Source organism: Leuciscus leuciscus (genome assembly GCF_965113295.1).
Source record: "Leuciscus leuciscus genome assembly, chromosome: 1".
In the NCBI taxonomy this organism is placed as follows: domain Eukaryota; kingdom Metazoa; phylum Chordata; class Actinopteri; order Cypriniformes; family Leuciscidae; genus Leuciscus; species Leuciscus leuciscus.
The window spans coordinates 60,298,981-60,319,117 of NC_138725.1; the positions used below are offsets into that span (position 1 = coordinate 60,298,981).

At 37.2% G+C, this 20,137-nt stretch overlaps 1 protein-coding gene across 1 annotated transcript; it reads left to right on the plus strand.

The window, feature by feature from the left end:
* The first annotated feature begins 1,925 nt into the window (after positions 1–1,925).
* Positions 1,926–19,336, plus strand: LOC309509372 (beta-1,4 N-acetylgalactosaminyltransferase 1-like). Its single transcript, XM_082184032.1, has 12 exons — positions 1,926–2,027; positions 11,261–11,392; positions 11,507–11,545; positions 11,680–11,817; positions 11,900–12,006; positions 14,161–14,198; positions 14,451–14,631; positions 14,804–14,890; positions 14,990–15,171; positions 16,067–16,210; positions 17,021–17,249; positions 18,856–19,336. The coding sequence occupies exons 2-12, from the start codon at positions 11,274–11,276 to the stop codon at positions 19,035–19,037; spliced, it is 1,446 nt and encodes a 481-aa protein (XP_082040158.1). The 5' UTR covers positions 1,926–2,027; positions 11,261–11,273; the 3' UTR covers positions 19,038–19,336.
* The last annotated feature ends 801 nt before the right edge of the window (positions 19,337–20,137 follow it).

Here is a 20,137-nt window from a genome sequence, read left to right on the forward strand (position 1 = left end):
GAAAATAATGTTCGATGGCAGTTATTTTCACAAGTTCACACTTACAAATGATCAAATAGAGTAAAAGAGTAAAGAGTATTTGGTGTACTGTCTGAGGGGATCGAGGGCTCCAAACCCATTGTACTCCCCTGTATCCCCGGCTGGGAATAGGAACCAGCCGAGAGTGAGGAGTCAGGGTTGTGGAGGGATGCTGTCGAGGTACCTATATAGGTAAGTCGGCTGTATGTATGCCTTCTCTCAAGCTTGATTAGATAGACCATTTGAACGTGCTCCTCCTGAACTTTGTCGCTTGAATTCTTCAAGATAATTAGCTAAACATACTTGTTTAATAAGTGACACTTGGCCTACATTTTCAAAACTTAAATTAAATATGGCAACATTTTTATTTGAAAATCTTTATTTGAAAATGGCAACATGATTCCTCATTCTACAATATTACTGATTAAATCACTGACAGAGACCCCCTCCCCCATCAGCCAATCACTGTTGTCATAGTTAGTAAATGTGTTGACATCATACATAGCAGAGGTGAACCCTGCTTCTCTTAGCTTCAGGCTTCTCTGTTCTTTAGTAAAAGTTGGTCTCACTCGCAGCAGCTTTGTGAAAAGGTTTTAAGAAGAAACTCTTACCCAATAACCTTTACTGCTATTTAGGAGAACTATTTGTGGTAAGATCAAATGTTTTGTGAATCAGCCTCCTGAATACATTTTTATGGAATCATGGATGCCAATAAAGAGCATTTCTTTTTAAGAGTGTATGGGGATAAAAGCAGCTTGAGCATTTTACCAAATCTTTTGTGTTCTTCTCCAGAAAAGTGTCAACATGAAGATGAGTAGACTAAATGAATTTATTTAGCCTTCACTGTAAAAATAAAATAAAAATAATTATATTATATATATATATATATATATAAATTGTTGGTTTTACTTAAAAAAGTTACCTGGTTACCTAATTTTGAGTTCATTGAAATTTGAGTAAATGCAATAAAAATTGGTTTAATCAATAGAAACTCAAAATCTGAACCACATTAATTATCTAAGTTAATTTGACAAAAGGTAAAAGGTTGTGATAACAAATAATGAAAATATTTTTTAACAGTAAGATGAGTTCTCCTATTTCAAACACTTAATTAATTGGGATTTCAGTGCTACAACATAAAGATTTCTTTCACTTCAATGGAACAGCAGCATAATGAAATTCTTTTGATGCAAATCAATGACAACTGATGTACAAAGTGTGAAGCAATGGCATTTGCATTTTGCAGTCAAACCTGCATTTCTGCTGTGACGGCTCAGTCATTTGAATAAACAGAGATTATGATTCTTTAGTCGTCTCAAATAACATTTTGGGTAAGTTTGACTCACCTGAGAGACAATGGAAAAGACATTTGCAACGTGCAAATGGGTTGACAGGAAGTTAGGATGAGGAATATTTTCTGGTGTTTATGAATCACATTTAAATGTGTAAAAAATAATGTATTTTACATTATGATATGTGCTGCCAAATGCTGCCTTTATCATTCACACTCTTGGACAAAAGAAAACACTTTTTTCCCCCTTTGTACTGGTTCAGTTTCGTTATGATAGAACTGTAGCAATTAATATATTTTGACAAGTAGTAGAATGTTAAACATACAATTTTCATTTGCACGTTTTTAAAAGACACCGAGAATTGTTTAAGAACTGACTGAGCTTTTTCTATTAACATTCCTGAAGGTGAAGAATAAGACAAAAATTGTGAGATTCATCCAGTAGGCTTGTGTTGTATAGGCACTAAAACAGTCTAGTACTTTATAGCCAAACTCATGTTCATATTGAAACAATGAACATTTCACCACTCCAACATGCCACTCCAGACTGCTTTCTGGCTCCTGCCTGACCAACCCCACTGAGCCAAAACAATAAAGAAAACTGTACCCACTAGCTATACTTGTTAGGTGAGTTCAGAGAATCACTGTCATTTCTCCTGTATTGGGTAGCCTTTATCACAGCGTCCGGACTCGGCGGTAATAATTCTCAAGATTTAAGGTGAGTTTCTTTTTTTCATTATTTGCCAGTGCAGCATGATCTATATGCCTATTATTTTAAATAATTACTAATAATTTTTTTTGTAAATATTTAGCCTAAGTAAAAAGTATCTCATTAAGTCAAATTAGTTTACTTGTCAGTTGTGGTTTGCCATTAGTCTCTGTAGCACGCATTGTTTATCGTGCAATTTATATAGGCGGCTAAAAAAAAAGAAAAAAAAACCTAACCCTAAAAAAATTCTAACAAAAGGTTTCTCAGCTGTTTTTTGTAGTATCAGGTGTCCTTAAAATCCTCAGGTGCTCTTCATTTGGGTGCAACGAGCCCGCGTATCTATAGCACGAATTATATTTCTCGCATGATTTATACGCTAAAAAGAGTTTTTGCGTATATGGGTCATTCTTCAACTATGGTACTCTTTGAGCTAGACAGTTTCAGAAAATAAAAACATTTCTACAAACAGTTTTTTAGTATCAGTTGGTTTCTCAATCTGTCTAGAAACCTTCCCTTAAGTTGGCTGTGATGATTTGTATTGAATAATATATATATATTGCCCTTTTTATCTGACAGTCCAAGAAAACCGTCATTTCCATCACATAGCAAAACATGTGTTTTGAAGAGAAAATAATTAAATATCTTCTGTTATAAATATATTTGATTAAATAGCACACACGTCTCTGATCAAAATTGTAATTTATTTATTTTTCAGAAATGTAACTGTAAAGATTTTACAATGTTTACACTAAAAAACACCTAAAACTAGATCACTGGAACATTTCATTTACTTATCATAGCTCAAAATCATGTATTTCTCAAAGTGTATACACATATCTTACCCATAACTGCACAATTATCAACACCACTGAATATAGTTGTTTTGATTGTATGTTTTTTATATGTTTTACTTTAAAATATGTGTTGTGGTGGAAATGACATGGCGTGGCGGAAAAGACAGTGTGTGGCGGAAATGACATAGATAGGCAACTTCCAATTAAAAACTATTTTTCTACTGCTCTATGTGGTGACCCAGAGCAAATCAATAAGCAACAGCATTAGTGAACAAAAACATATCAATATTTTTAAATGAAAAACAATCCAAAAAATGAAAAAAACATGAATATGTGTTAAAAATCAGCAAATCATTTCTTCACTGCTTTCTACATGCTGAACTAGGACTGTTTTTTTTACACATTTTTCAAAGAGATTTTCAGATGTCCACTTGAGCTGACAGCATGCGTTTATAGTTTAAACTGAAGAGATACTGTATTAAACATACCGTAATACAATAATCAAACAGATACAGTATATGTATTTAACAAACTAATCAATAAAATTATATCAAATCATGTGAAAACTATAAAATATAGGCTATAAAAAAATATATAAATGTGAAATATTGCAAAGGCAATTGAACTTCATACAAGTTGCACTTCGCGTGTCTTTTATATCAGAACAGGAAGACGTGATTCCATCAGAATTTTCTACAGCCTGTCAAAGTACAACTGTGGAAACCACTCAGATGCTCCCTCCAGTGCACCAGAGTATGGAGATTTACCCTTATTAGCTGAGAATTCTGATTATGTTCAAGACGGACACATTTCTATCATAGCCCTCCTCTGAGAAAACCTAGCGATACGTTTTTTTCAATCTCATCTGAAATGATCAGTGTTGGGGGTAACGCATTACAAGTAACATGCATAACGCATTCAGAGTACTTTTGATGTTACAAGTAAAGTAATGTGTTACAAGTAACATGCATTACCTAATCAAATTATTTTTTGATCTAACAAGTAATTAACTACAAGTAATGTGCCTCACCTAATCAGATTACTTTTTGATGTTACGACTAAAGAAACGCATAACAAGTAACGTGCATTATGTAATCACATTACTTTTTTGATGTCAATGAAAATTACATTCTAATAATACAAAAACATTTATTTACAGTCAAAAAAGTCACTGCAAATTAAGTATTTTCAAAAACAATATTCACAGTATAAGTATGAACTGTAGCTGAAATATAGCCATTGATGCATGAGGTCCACTACAGTGGACAGATGATTAATCAGATTTTTCTAAAATCTAAAATCAAAACTTGGAAAATGTAACTGTGATAGGACTCATTAGATATTGCTTGATGCTGCAATATATTTTTTTTACCTACAAGAGTCTCCTAGGATAGAAGGAATGGGTGGATATTCCAGAGCATCTTGGCATTTCTGACTGACCATTGGTCATCTTGGCTTGGAGGGGGAAAAATCAAAACACAACGGCTTGCCACTTGGTTGCAATGTATAGGATGATGCACCAGGGTCCAATGAAGAGGCTGATGTGCAACTAAGCCATCAAAACACATGCAAATAGTATTATAAATAGTATTATAGCCCAAATAATTTGCTGTTTAGCACGAACAATGTCATTTCCACCACAACCTGTCTTTACCACCACAATGAACACCGTGGTGGAAATGACTGTGGTGGAAATGACATTTCCCCCTTTTCTCTCTAAAATATAAGTTAGCCTGCTAATATTAGTTTTAGAGTTAGCATTAAATATACACAAATTACACATTATTAAATTAATTGTATCCAGTTATTTGTACGTCCATGTGAAATATGAGCCGTTTGGAAATGACGACTAATAAACATACTCTCAGTTTTAGTAATATTTACCTTGATTTTTCTTCTTTTCATTAGCCCCAAAGAGGTCACCCTTTCACCCAGCCTTGTGTTCCACTGTGGAGTTTCTGTTGATATGGTTACTAAGTATACAACCCTAAAACAATGATCCCAGGATTCTATTTTGTACAGTGTGGTGGAAATGACAGTGAACCCAAGGGACAAGGGTTCTACTTATGAAAAATATAGGAAAATGTAAATAAATATTGCAATATATAATATGTATAATTGAATTAGACATTATTTTATCATTTGTAGCCTACTTGAAATCTACATTATTTAAATATTTAATTTAGAATTAAGCGAGGTTGAAGGTACAAAGTCTGACTTAGGGACAGAGGGAAAACAGTAAAAACCATGCATAAAAGGCCTCATATTATATAATAAAAAGAATGATTGAGCCATGATACATTTTTTGTAAGTTCCCCTTGGGGTGAAGTAAGTGTGGCAAAAACAAAAAAGAAGAGATGTTTTTTAGATTTTATTATTTCGTCCAGGGACAAGAAAAGTACCATAGTTAAAGAATCACCCATATATGATACGCACTTTATGGCGTGTAATACGCACGCCCTCCTCACCCCTAATCCTACCCAAGGGGCAGTGGCCTAACTTTGTTTTAAAAAGTGGGTAAGTGGGTGGGGGGGTAACACAATGCTAAATCATAAAACAGATGTATGTAAAATAAGATTAAGATGTCCAGCAATCGATTTAAATAGTACATTGATTGGGTTTAATTTGTCATTTAATAAGGCCAATTATATGTTGTTAGTGGCGAGAATTTTCAAGTGAATAAATACATAGATCCGACAATTTTATACGTATATTTATATGGTCCAGGGGTAGAACTTTTGCCAAGCGTGTCAGAGGTTCTGGGTTCTAATCCGCATATATTTTTTTTTATCAAAACCGATTATGTTTATCAGTGGTTTTATATCAGGCAGAGACACGTTTGTGTGCAATTTGTTTTGTAATTTCACCGGAACGAATAGAGAGTCTCAACAACGGATTGAAGCGCGCGTCCGAGTGAAGACTGCGCGAGCCACAAACAAACACAGTATCTGCGCCACTGATCGCAGCGGCAACGAGCGCTTTGATCACTTGATTTCAGAAACAACACATTTCAGCGCTAGGTCGCCTCTTATTTAACAAACGAACTAAATGAATGCTCTGCTAGTTAACTGGAGATGTTTTGTTTATTTGTATTGGTACATTCGTGCCGCGAGATGTTTCAAAAGTGGTGGGGACAATATCGACCTTAGCAAAAAGTGGTGGGGACATGTCCCACCCGCAAATTTGAACGCAAAAACTCTTTTGCATTGGCTCATTCTGGCTCATTCCAGAGAGTTGGCGTGTCCTCACAGGGACGTCCTTCTCCACCACCTCCGGTCTCATATAAATGATACGAGAAATATCATTGCTATAGATACGCACTTTCATGAGATTGTGTTGGGTGCAACATGTGTTATCTTCCCAGTCAGAAGTGACCGGACACCTACAAATTTAACTTTCTCTACCCCAGTAAAACCAATGCAATTTATTTTTGTTCAATAATATTTTTTCTTTTGTATTTTGAGTGGATTTGATGGTACTTATTAATATTTATGCAATATTTATGGTGAATTTTTGCGATTGAAAATAATAAAAAAAAAAATTCTAATTTTTAAAAATATTTCTTCAATTATTGCAGTATTTCAGATTAATATAGAGACTAGGCTTTTTAAATAATTTTTTTTTAAGTCAGATTAGCGCCACCTGTTGATAGAAAATTAAATAAAACATGTTATTGCATGGGTTTACCACTAGATGCGTGTATCTCTATGGAGAGACTTGTGAAGTTGTTTTTGGACCAAATTACTTACTTTTAAGATATGGATTTGAATGTATTTTTTTTAGAAATTCTCAAATAAAACTTTTTGCCAAGGTTTATACAAATTTTTTTTAAATAAATTTGATGTGAAGTGTACACGTTTTTGCATTATTACTACAGTCAAACCTGAATACAGAGAAAGCATTTTGTTGACGTTCTCCAAGTGCATGATGCAGCTCTGGCCCCCTTGAGGTTCCAGGGCATCCGTGTGCTAAATTATCTAGACGAGTGGCTCATTCTGGCTCATTCCAGAGAGTTGGCGTGTCCTCACAGGGACGTCCTTCTCCACCACCTCCGGTCTCTTGCTCTCAGGTTGAATGCTCAGAAGAGTGTCTTAACTCCTTCTCAGCAGACCACTTTCCTGGGTGTCTAACTCAATTCTCTCTCGATGCAGGCCAGTCTGGCCCCTGCTCGAGTTTCCAGTCCAGAAACAGTTCCGGTTTCAGGCTCAGCCATCAGGTAGTGGTGGGCATATGTCACAGGCTTCTGGGGCTCATGGCAGCAGCCTCTGCCTTCCACCTGCTGAGAGTGTCGCGCAGTTGCCTTTGCGCTAGGGTTGGGTATCGTTTGGGTTTTTTCGATACCGGTGCCAAATCGATACTTTTAAAACGGTACCAGTGCCTAAACGGTGCCTGAACCGATACTTAAATAATTATTATAATTTTTTTAAATTAAAAGCCTCAAAACGATGGTGAATGACATTAAAGAACGGCTTTTTTATTGAAAAATAATAAAATAGAAGATTCTTAACGTGGTTCCCGGACGTGGTTCCCGGGACTGAGCTCCCTGGTGGAGGGGAGCTCCTATCGGGCAGATTCCTATCGGGGGAGATCTGCTATCTCAGCTCCAGGGCAGGATTTGGCATCTTCGATCCGAGATATGGAGGCTGTGGGTGTGGCCAATATGAGGCAATCGCTAGCAACAGTAGCATCTGGTCTTCCCACTGATGTTTGGGAGACCATTGATAATGCTCGTGCGCCTTCTACTAGATGGCTGAATTTCTCTAATGGCGCTTTTCCATTACCTGTACCAGCTCAACTCGACTCGACTCGACTCGGCTCGGCTCGCTTTTCGCTCCGTTTTCCAATAAGATAGTACCTCCACAATAGTACCTGGTCGTCATAGCGAAGCCGCAGGAAACTGCCGTGACTTAATCTTCTACGCGAAACACACCCGCTACCCACACACACAGGACAATGGAGGAAATCGAGTGTATGCTGTTTTTGGATGGTTTTGTTTTTGCTGTTTTTTATTCAGGATACTCCGTCTGACACGTGCAATGATGACGCAGTGAATAGTGACGATTCTCTCTGACCAATCAGCAGTCTGCCGTGTTTTCACGTCACATTTTAGTATCACCTCAGCTCGCTCAGAACCTCGCCGGTGGTGGCACGAAAAAAAGTACCTGGAAGCAGGTACAGGTACAACTTTTACACAGTGGAAAACCAAACAAAGGCGAGTCGAGTCGAGCCGAGTCGAGCCAAGTCGAGCCGAGTCGAGCTGGTACTGTGTAGTGGAAAAGTGCCATAAGTGGAAGCTTTTTGAGTCTTGTTGTAGGGCAGGTTCTTTCTGTGAGTGAGCCTTGTATGGAATTTGCCCCAGGTCTTGTGAAGGTGTTTCTACGGCCTAGACCTGGTTATGTGTCCTAAGTTGTGACCTAAGTTTTGTCCACATCATTCCGCTCTCAAGTGGTCGTGCTTCACTCTTTCTGTCCCCCTCCTTTTTCCTCTGCTGAGGAGGAGAAACATAATTTGCTTTGCCCTGTTCAGGCTTAAAAGGCATACGTGGACCGCTCTGGCAAGTGACTCAAGTGGTCTCAGTTGTTCTTATGGTTTGGGGCTGGCCGCGCGGGCTCGCCACCTGTAAGCACAGGATCTCTCATTGGGTGAGACGCAATTTCCCTGGCTTATGAGGTGCGGAAGCTTCCTTCCTTTTATTAGGTTTTATATCTTGGATTAAGATCCAAGTTCCCAGCTTCTTTCCCCTGTTCCCAGATCCAAGTTCCCAGCTTCTTTCCCCTGGTTCCCAGCTTCTTTCTGTATGAACTGGTTGCCTAGGGTTGAGTCTGGTCTGGTCGGATAGTTCCTTGTTGGGCCAGATCTGGCAGCGCTTAGCTTGGCGTGTGTGGTCTATCGTTCCCATTGCGTCATCGCTACGCAGCGTCGAGTGAACGTTTCGGGTTACTTGCGTAACCCATGTTCTCTGAATAGGGAACGAGACGCGTTCACTGCCAAGTTCCTCTTGCTGCCGAAGGAGCTTCTTCTTCATCAGTGGAAAATCTGAGGAGCAGATGGCGTGTTCACTGTATAAGAGTGACGTAGCGCCGCTGAGGATGCGCCCGCACCATCAGCCAATGAATTGGCGTGATTCTATACGGGTTCAGACAATCAGCACATGCACATGGCAGCCCTGTTTTGTCTAATTTTACAGTACACACAATTCTAATTAATTTATTCTTTATTGGAATCAAAAGAATGGTTATGAACCACAGAAACCACCAACACTAGGCAAAACGATATGAGAAAGGAGAAATATGCAATTAATTAAGGGAAATTGTACTTATTTTTCGCATAAATATGCTTATAACCAATTGCTTTAATATATAATTGTACTTGTAATCACTTATCTATCATGCAGATATACTAATTAGAATATTACATGGTCCAAACATGTATCAGGTACCAGTATTCCTGGTCTAGGAGGAATACAAAGGAGTAAAGGTAATTTTGAGGACCTGATGGCCACCATTTTGAAAATGGGGCCTTTCTTAGAGTCAAACTTTGGTAAACTTTTAGTATGTTTTTAAGTACATCTGATACTACTGTAAACCAGAGAAACCTTTTGTCAGAATTTTTTTGTTAGAATTTCTGGGTCAAGCCATATTTGCAGCTGAAAATGAGTTTTTACGTGTATAATGATGCATGGGTAACGTGTTGGTTTTCATTTATACTTCTGCGTCGTTGTCCGCATTTATGGCGCGCACCCCATGCCTAAATTAAACATCCAACCGACCGATCGAACGTCAAACCGAATGTCTACCCGAACGTCTTGTACTTTTGAGGGTCTTACTGAACGGATGACCCACGTTACGATCTGATGTGACGTCAGCGTCTTGAAATTAGCAGTTTTTTAACCATACAAGTATCCAAGCTGATGTGTAAAGGCTAAAATTGGACATTAAGTCCATAAAAAAGTCCATAAAATGTATATCCAGTTCGAGTGCGACATTGTAGAAAATCAGCCTGCGAGTTCAGAGATTTGTGTTCGCGCATTAGCCTACTTGGATGCGCTCTCGACATTTAGTCATCCAAAACAGTTTTGAGATTAATTGATCTAATTTCATGTCTCTGGAAAATAGTGATTATGACATTGTACGCCTATATGTTTAAAATACATTTTTTTCTGTCTATTTGTTAATGAGGGTGTTCTGCCCCACTTCTGTGTGTGTATGGCCTGTTACATCAGCTCGGCAGCTAGCTAACAGTTTCCCCAAGACAAAGAATGAAGCTTGTGTATCCTTTCCAAACTTTACTCAGGGAGCACTGTAAAACTGCAAAGAACAATACATTTCAGTATTTCATTCAAATACAGACGTTGTTCAAGAACAATATTGAAATATAGTCTGTTAAAACATATAAAAACAAATGCACTAGCTTAATGCTAACTTCTATGAGAAATTACATTACGAAGCTAATGTTTAGCACATGTGATCAAAATACACATTTAGAACGAACTCAACTTCAATCAATCAATCAATCAATCAGTTTATTTATAAAGCACAAATAAACACAACTTCCGTTGACCAAAGTGCTGTACAGAGGAAAAAAAAACATGACGCAATACAATACAAAGACAACAGGACAGTTGCTTCAACATTCAATTTGCATACGACAGTTCATACGACCTTTGTTAACTTCATTAACAAAGGATTTCATTACTAGTATTCTTAGTGCTAGATGTTAAGATAACTGTATGACTTCGTACTTACAGGCAACGTTTTTACTGGCCAAATTAAATCCAGAGAGAAAAATATGTGACCGCTTACTTCACTGAGAGTCATTGAACTTTGAACATTTAATTCATAGTGTTGCTATTATGACATATCTTCAATTAGAATATGGGTAATTAAATATGTAAATATTAATATGTCTGTGTATAATTCTATATTACACACAGACACTCATTAACATTTAGCAGAGGGATGTTGGGTGGGACTTGATTTGATGTCCATCATTTCTCAGAGAAGAGCTACGGTAGAAATTTGTCAATTTAGAACTTAATCAGAATTATCATCTAATAAGGGTTTTTCTCTCTCTCCCCTGCTTCATTCCTGCACCCTGTCCACCTGTTCGTAATCGCGATCAGCACGCACTCAAATGGACATCTGAAAATCTCTTTGAAAAATCGTTCATGCCCTACGAGCAATAAAAACATATAAGGAAAAAATAAAAAATGTCTGAGGTTGTCATAAGTCATGCATGAAAGGGTTCATTTTTCCACGTTAATGTAAGAGAGGGTGCGGCCATTTTAAACTTGAATGTGCAAGGTATCTGTCAATACAAAACAAGTTGAAAATATGTTCTTCATCATTTTGTTTTGTTTTCAGTTTAAATTTATATTACATTTTTAAAGTATTACATTACACTGCTTTTGACTGTTTGCTGTTGTCTGGTTACACATCTTCCTTTCAGATAATCTCCAGAAATGAACTTTCTCCTCAAGTTATTCCTGATTGGGCTCAGTATTACGGTATTGGGTATATGCAGTATACAATATGGATTTCTGGATTTTACAGATGTCACAAACAGATTGTTTCCATTAGGGTATGACCCTACTACGCGTCTCTGTCATATTTGTTTGTCAGTTTTCAATTTGGTTGTTCTTCCTTTTGTGGAATTGGAAAAACTGTTTCACGTGTGACCTTTTTGTCATTTTAGCAAAAGGTACCTCCAATATAGAGTCTTTCCTAAACAAAGGTCAGTGGTTGGTTATTTATTCAGAATACTATACTTAGTCTCTGTAACATATTACTTCTGTATCATTTTAAATAATGTCTTATCTGTGCAATGTTTCCTTATTATGGCCCTAATTTTTTCACATATGACCTCAGCATTGGGCCATTTGCCAGTAAAAATCGTTCGTCTTGTTCCTGTAATGGATTTGCTATACTTGCGCAGAATGTGCAAGTGGATGAACTGGAAAATCTTCAGAGACGTCGGTCGGAGGAATACCAGAAATACCAGCTCAGGTCAAAAGTGCATTCCAGTTCCTGCCCCTTAATCAATTTTGGTTTGGCTTAATTCTAAAAGTTATAATTCTGTATTTCTTAGAATGGGGACAAAGATGGACTCACTTTTACTTTCCCAAGCCAACTCGCCCCTCCAATATCCCACCCAGGGTTTCGAAGTGCCACCTCTTACAAAAAGAGTGATCCCAGGTAAAACTCTTTCCTTCATGTAATACATGTTTCAGATCTCAGATGTGTTTACTGTAAGACACTCGATCTGTTTTGGGATGTTAGATGTTAAACGTCATGTGTGCAACAACATGCGGATATTCTTTTAAAATTAGTCATTTACTGTATCTTCAAACTGAATTAGAAGATGAGATGTAGTGACCAGTAAAGAATGCACTTTCAAATAATTTTAGAACTGTATTCGTAATTATTTACTCTTAAAGGATTAGTTCACTTTCAAAAAATGTTTTGCTGATAATTTACTCACCCCGATGTCATCCAAGATAGCCATGTCTTTCTTTCTTCAGTCGAAAAGAAATTAAGGTTTTTGAGGAATACATTCCAGGATTTTTCTACACAGAATCGAGAAATAAGAGTCTTATCTAGCGAAACGATCGGTCATAAAAAAATAAAATAAAAAAAAAGATTATATATATATATATATATATATACTGTATATATATACTTATTAACCACAAATGCCCGTCTTGTACCATCTCTGAGATGTACCACACATTGCGTCATCACGTTGGAAAGGTCACGACAAAAATAAAAATTAATAATAATAATAAATTAAAACAAAGATGTCGGACGATTTTGAAGTTGGAGGAGAAAATGAGATGACATTTTTCGCCCTTCCCTCCCTTTTTAAACCGGAGTACACAGACAAATAACTTAGATAGGTGACGCGTGACCTTTCCAACGTGATGACGCAATGCGTGGTACATCTCAGAGATTGTACACGACGAGCATTTGTGGTTAAAAAGAAAGTATATATGAAGAGTTCAGATGCAAAAGCCTCTAAATGCCATTTGAAATTTTCTTATAGAATGATCATTTTTATCAAGCATGTATATTTAAGTTCAGTAATTTCACTTAAATGATAATTAATAGGTAATCTTCATTGCCATTTAAGTTAAATTATTGAATTTAAATATACGAGCTTGATAAAAATGATCATTCTATAAGAAAATTTCAGATGGCATTTAGAGGCTTTTGCATCTGAACTCTTCATATACACACTCACCTAAAGGATTATTAGGAACACCATACTAATACTGTGTTTGACCCCCTTTCGCCTTCAGAACTGCCTTAATTCTACGTGGCATTGATTCAACAAGGTGCTGAAAGCATTCTTTAGAAATGTTGGCCCATATTGATAGGATAGCATCTTGCAGCTGATGGAGATTTGTGGGATGCACATCCAGGGCACGAAGCTCCCGTTCCACCACATCCCAAAGATGCTCTATTGGGTTGAGATCTGGTGACTGTTGGGGCCATTTTAGTACAGTGAACTCATTGTCATGTTCAAGAAACCAATTTGAAATGATTCGAGCTTTGTGACATGGTGCATTATCCTGCTGGAAGTAGCCATCAGAGGATGGGTACATGGTGGTCATAAAGGGATGGACATGGTCAGAAACAATGCTCAGGTAGGCCGTGGCATTTAAACGATGCCCAATTGGCACTAAGGGGCCTAAAGTGTGCCAAGAAAACATCCCCCACACCATTACACCACCACCACCAGCCTGCACAGTGGTAACAAGGCATGATGGATCCATGTTCTCATTCTGTTTACGCCAAATTCTGACTCTACCATCTGAATGTCTCAACAGAAATCGAGACTCATCAGACCAGACCATTTTTCCAGTCTTCAACTGTCCAATTTTGGTGAGCTCGTGCAAATTGTAGCCTCTTTTTCCTATTTGTAGTGGAGATGAGTGGTACCCGGTGGGGTCTTCTGCTGTTGTAGCCCATCCGCCTCAAGGTTGTGCGTGTTGTGGCTTCACAAATGCTTTGCTGCATACCTCGGTTGTAACGAGTGGTTATTTCAGTCAAAGTTGCTCTTCTATCAGCTTGAATCAGTCGGCCCATTCTAGAGACTTCGAAGCTACATTGAGATGGACATTTGAACCTTCTTTGAACATTGGTATAGTTGGTTGCAATTGAAGTCCATTCTCAGTAGAAAAATCCTGGAATGTTTTCCTCAAAAACCTTAATTTCTTTTCGACTGAAGAAAGAAAGACATGGATATCTTGGATGATATGGGGGTGAGTAAATTATCAGCAAAAATGTGTCTGAAAGTGAACTAATCCTTTAATGTGACCTGAATTGTCAAACTGCCCGTTTTCACAGGTTTGGCTCTGCATGCACAAAAAAGAAGACTAAATAAGGTTTGTTTTGAAATTTGTGAGGTCCTTTGGGGTTCTCTGGTTTTATGTTCTCAGTAAAGGTGGAGGGTCTTTTCATTTGCATTTTGCTTTGCAAGGGCAAACGGTGTCAAAATTAATGAAATGCAAACTCAAGTTTTTGAAATGCAAACTCAAGACAGCTGGTTACTTTCTTTGCAGGAGATGTGTCCAGCAATGAGGCAATTAATCAATATCACACCAAAGGTCCATTAATCAACCACTTTTGTGCAACAGGTGTCTTTGAGTGTGAAGAGTGGAGTGCTCTCAGTAGAGGATGTTCTGGATGGAGAGCAGGTGGATGGACAGGGTCAGAGTGAACTGAGCATCTCATCTAGCAGCCTCACACAACTCAATGATCTGCTGTCCAGAGTGACTTACACCAGCACTATCTACCATGTCAAGACTAAAGATCTGGGTAATGTCTGCAGCGCCCTATGTGTCCATTAAGTTCAGAGACTGGGTGTGAGCTATAATATGTAACTATTGAGCTGTCAAGTCAGCTTACTTTTTTTAAAATTTTGAATTACTTACCAACTTACCTTTTTTTTAAATAAAAAATCCAAATCCACGTTTCCTTGTTTCCTTAGTTCATTTTTCTTTTGAGGCCTATGAGGCGATATTTCCCATTGTGATCAAGAGACCCTCAGTTCCTGTTTTGTACGACCCAGGGACAGGTAAGACCACAATTTTTTTTTTTAAATAACAAAAAATAAATACACACACAAATCTAGATTTGGTCTAGTCAATAACCCTCCCCTTCTTTCTCAACTTAGATATTAACTCGCAGGTTACCATAACAACCAAGACCTTTCTGAGATATGAAGAGCTGAACATCCTCATCAACAGTATCCGACAGGTTTACCCCAAAATCAAGATCATTGTTGCAGATGACAGTCTGACACCAGAAAAGGTGACTGGCAACAACGTAGAGCATTACATCATGCCTCCTGCACAGGTAAATACTTTTTTAAGGCCACAGTGACATATAAGGGCTTTTCACACAGCGCTCAACCCTGTGTTATCGTAATTCTAAACCCCACTTTTAACCCCGGATAGAGAATCTTTCTGCTCTGGAGCAGGGTTATCAAGCACTATTTTTGCGCCGTTATCTCCACGTTAACATTGCAGGGAATGATATGGGCTAGATGCTTCGCAAACAACAGCCAGTCGTGTGCCTCATATTCATATGCTTTGGTTAGCTATAGAAACATCTAACGTTGGTTAGCTATGGAAACATGTAATAGTGTATGTTATATAAACGGTTGTTTCAGTGTTTGAGGGGAAAAAATGGCAAACGGAGATGGAAAACGCGCCAACTGGAGTAGCCAATTTTCTATTAATTGTATTATTAATTCGTGTTTTTATGACACTCAAATAGTGTGCTTAGCCAGCTACAGAGAAACTGATAGCCAGGCAACAGACAAGTGACCAATCATGAGTGGCGAAGTAACTACATTTATTATACCAGCACGGTCAGCGAACCGTTTAATTGTACTGTGCCGAACCAAGCTCAATTGGAAATATAACTGGAACCGTTCTTTACCATTCTCAGAACCATTCGACCCTTTTCAAGTGTGAAAATACCCGTATTACACTTTTACTGTAAAATGACTAAAGATGATATAAAACACAATTTTTAACAGTAGAGACTTTTATACAATTATTTTGTAAGCATCACATTTTGGCTTTTAAATACACCAAAAATTGGCTTCATTCGCTTCCAGTGTATAGGTGCCTCACTAAAATCTTGAATTTGGCTTTTTCAAAGAAAATGAGGCAGGAGTTTAAAATGGCTTTTTGTGGGTGCCTACTGAGCTAAACCCAGAATTTCTCTTTATCTGTTTACTTAGGGCTGGTTTGCAGGGAGGAATCTGGCTGTTTCTCAAGTCACCACTAAATACTTCCTGTGGGTTGATGATGACTACATATTCAATAACAATTCACGGATTGAAAGCTTTGTGGAGATAATGGAGAAAGTTCCAGAACTGGATGTGGTCAGTAAAGAGATGCTTTTTTTTAATAAGGAACTTTGTGTGTTATATCTATGTACAAACGTTTTCACTAACAAATTTTGATTATTCAATAACTTTAATATGAAAACATATTTTAAATTTACGAAAAATGTAGGAACAACTGAAACCACATATATATAAAAAAAACGTAATCTGTTGGTGGCCTTATAAACGTGTTAGGATTACATTTCATACATAGATATTCTTAAATGTATTTCATTGTGTGTGTGTGTATATATATATAAAAAGAGAGAGAGAGAGAGAGAGAGAGAGAGAGAGAGAGCGAGAGCTGTATTTGTATATTGTTTGAACTTGATTTCAGGACTGCACACATAGTATTGCTTGAGGATCTTTCTACATGTATGTTTGCAAACCATTGATCATTGTATGTTTGCAAACCATTTCTATATGCAGTGTTTTATGCAGTTTACTAACTGCGGCATGTTGTCACTCAATTACTGTAGGATACTCAATTTATTAACACTACCACGAGGTTAAGAAGAATTTTGTGTGTATGCACATGTTGTGAATTATGTGGAAATGTTTCAAGAGAAGTTATCCTGTGCGTAAACATGAATAATTCACAAAATCAATAGTGAATGAGACCAATTGTTCATTCCCAGATATGGAAATGGTCTCTGCTCCATCACTTCAGCTTTGTATTAGTGTTTATTCTGACTGGATGCAGGAAAGATTATGTGTTTTCTAGCTATTAAACTGTTCAATAGAATGCAGTAATGATACTGGATCATTTCAGGCATAGGAACATGTCTTCACTCACTTTCTTTCCAGGTTGGTGGTGCAGTGGGAAAAAATCAGTTCTATTTCCACCTTCAGTACGAGGAAGGGGATGAAGAGGAGGGTGGTTGTCTCAGACGTTTTCATAGGAAGAAGCATCAATCAGTCCCAGGCTTTAAAGACTGCTTCTTTGTAGACGGGGTCGTCAACTACTTCCTGGCACGGACAGATGCGGTGCGACGGGTTGGCTTTGATCCGTTTCTGAAGAGGGTGGCTCACACTGGTAGGTACATCACTTTCAGATTATTTTTGTGCCTTTAATATTGAACGTAACTTTTGGACAAAATGTAAATGGACACTGAATAAAATGTCTTTGAAACCGGAAAAAAATTAATCGCAGGTGAAATTTTTGACTCTGTTTATAATACACTGCATGCTTTTCTAACTGTTTTCTCCTCTTTCTTTCGCTGATCAGTACTTACAAATGCGCTTCCAGAGTTTTCATTTCAAAGACATTTTATTCAGTGTCCATTTATATTTTCATTTGTTTCTAGAAAAGTTACATTCAATATTAAAGGCACAAAAATAATCCCAAACATCTCGGGGTTTCAGATTAAAATACATGATTCTCATTTCAGATTATTACCTTACTTTATGCTTTGCACACTTGATTGCCTGTGAAACTGGAGGTTTCTGATATATACGGCATTGTTCCAAATATAATTCAGAATATGTATTTCTTGGAAATACATCTGAAAAAATGGGGTCGTCTTATATTCAGGTTCTAGACTTTTACATGTCAATAATACACCCGCAACAATAGGGAGCGCTAAATGTGTGTAAAATCAGTGTACCCCTCAGGACTGAAGCAACCCACCCCTGTAAACTACCAGTAGTTTACGGTGCCAAATGATGGCAAAAGACCGTCCAGAACAAATCTGGTGTGTTCACCAGCTGCTTTAAGTCCTATAGTGCATCTCATCTTCATGGACTGCATCAGATTTGCCAGTTCTTGCTGTGAGATGTTCCACCAAGACACTTGCTAGTTCTCAAACATACCTGGCGGGGACACATGGTTACACGTGTTTTGACACTGCAAGGATGATCAGCTGTCCTTCTTGTCTCCCTGTAGCGCTGTCTTAAGCCCTATTCGCAAGGGATAAGTATTACCTGGTGACCTCTAGTCATTAGTAATAATTGCGGAGGTTGTCTGATCTTAAAGGGTAACTCTCGCCAAAATGCAACCTAGGGTCTTTTTGTTAATCTACCCGAGGCAAACTTTCGTTTAAAAGCATAATTAGAATGGAAATGCCACTTTTAAGTTTTACTGTAATTTCGTTTTCGGTCAAATTGCCTTTTGAATGGGAGTGCATGGGGCACTTCTATGACAGCATCAAAAATCGCTATTTTTAAAACACTAAGAAGGCTCGACACAACATGAAACTTTGCTCGAAGTATCACCAGGGGCTCTACACGTGAACTCGAGCATTGAGAACATTGTTTGTGTACACAGAGTTTACTAAAAAGAAAGATTTTGAACACTGTAAACTGTGTCCGCCGGCATTTTGACTTTCAAAAATAGTCGATCTCCACTCGGTGAAGGTCTTTATTAACCCCCTGGTGTCGTATGGATTAGATTTATGATGAATGGATGCACTTTTTGGAGCATCAAAAACTCAGGCTCTATTCACTAAAGCTTAGAAGAGCAAAACAATTTTTTTATATATAACTCAGATTTTGTTTGGCTGAAAAAAATACACCTAGGATGGCTTGAGGGTGAGTAAATTATGGGATAATTTTGATTTTTGGGAGAACTATCCCTTTAAACTTCTTGAGTATCTTTTTATGATTGCTCATCTTCTGCTGTCTCTCTGACATAAACCCCACAGAGTTTTTTCTTGATGGTCTCGGAGATTTGTTGATTGCCTCTTGCAAAGGACTTGCAGTCGGCCACCAGAAGAAACGCAAACAAAGCAATTACAGAAAATTTAGGTTTCCAGGACGAAATGATGGAAAAAATAAATTGGCCCATCATTACTTCAAGAATTATTTGAAATGCATCAAGTACTGAGGGACTTTTCGTCGAAGTGATTGAAAGAATGGATATGAAGAATGTTCACATAAGAAGTGTTTGGGTACAGAAAAGAGAAGTGAAATTGTGTGACATTTTACTTGCATTTTAATACAATCAGCCATTCAATCAGTGGAATCAACCATCAACAAATATTTGTAACCAAGTTTTTGTCTTCAGGAGGAGAACTGATTTAAGGGAAACATTATTTTCAATATATATCATCTTTTATAATTTATCACTGTGGGTTTCTGTTGTGCAATAAAATAAATGCCCCTCATTAAATATATACACTCAGATTTTTTTTATTGTACCTTTAGGGGTTCATGTCACAGGGGCAGTACCCTTGAAATGACATATTTGTACCTTTTGTTTTTATCCCTAAAAGCTGCATATTAGAGTAGCAATACATACCTTAAGGTATACTGTGAATGTTTTAGAGTAAATTTTTTGCAATTTTTTTCTGAGAGTGCAGTGGTATGAATATGATTGTTATGTGCAATAATGGTTTTTACTTCATCTAAGAAATGCGCAAAATGTTTACAGAGTGGGCAAAAATTCACTATAGATTGAACTGAAATTTGTATGTTTTAATTTGGAGCAAGTCTTTTATAGGCCTCCAAGCACTGAAGCAGCTGGAACTGTATTTCTTTATCTTAAGTTAAACTTTGCATGAAGGTTGTTCCTGTGCATAAATGTATTAATTTTTAATTATGTGTATGGTTAATGGTGTTGTTGTATAGCAAACTGAAAAACTTAGCATGTCTAATTCATTTTGTCTGAGGTATGGAAGTGAAATTGTATACATGTTTTGGATTTCCTGTTTTTCTTTATTATTATTATTATTATTATATATACCATGAAATGCTGAACTGATTTATTTCATATTTTACATGTATGAACTTGGACATATCTTACATTTTGAAGGAATAATTGAGAGATTAAACTATTTAAGGACAATCATGTATTTTCTGTTATTTAGTCACCTTATCATTGCATTTTTATTTTTTTTAATCTTATTTATTTCATTCATTCTGACAGATTATTTTAAATGGTATATTGAATACATTCCGTTGTGAAAAATTAAGCTAATACAGATG

Excerpts from the sequence above, each read along its gene's own strand:
- LOC309509372 (XM_082184032.1), top strand. The coding sequence starts at position 11,274 with ATGAACTTTCTCCTCAAGTTATTCCTGATTGGGCTCAGTATTACGGTA. Across the intron at positions 11,546-11,679 it reads AGAGTCTTTCCTAAACAAAG|CATTGGGCCATTTGCCAGTA; the intron begins GTCAGTGGTTGG and ends ATATGACCTCAG. Across the intron at positions 14,891-14,989 it reads TTTGTACGACCCAGGGACAG|ATATTAACTCGCAGGTTACC; the intron begins GTAAGACCACAA and ends TTCTCAACTTAG.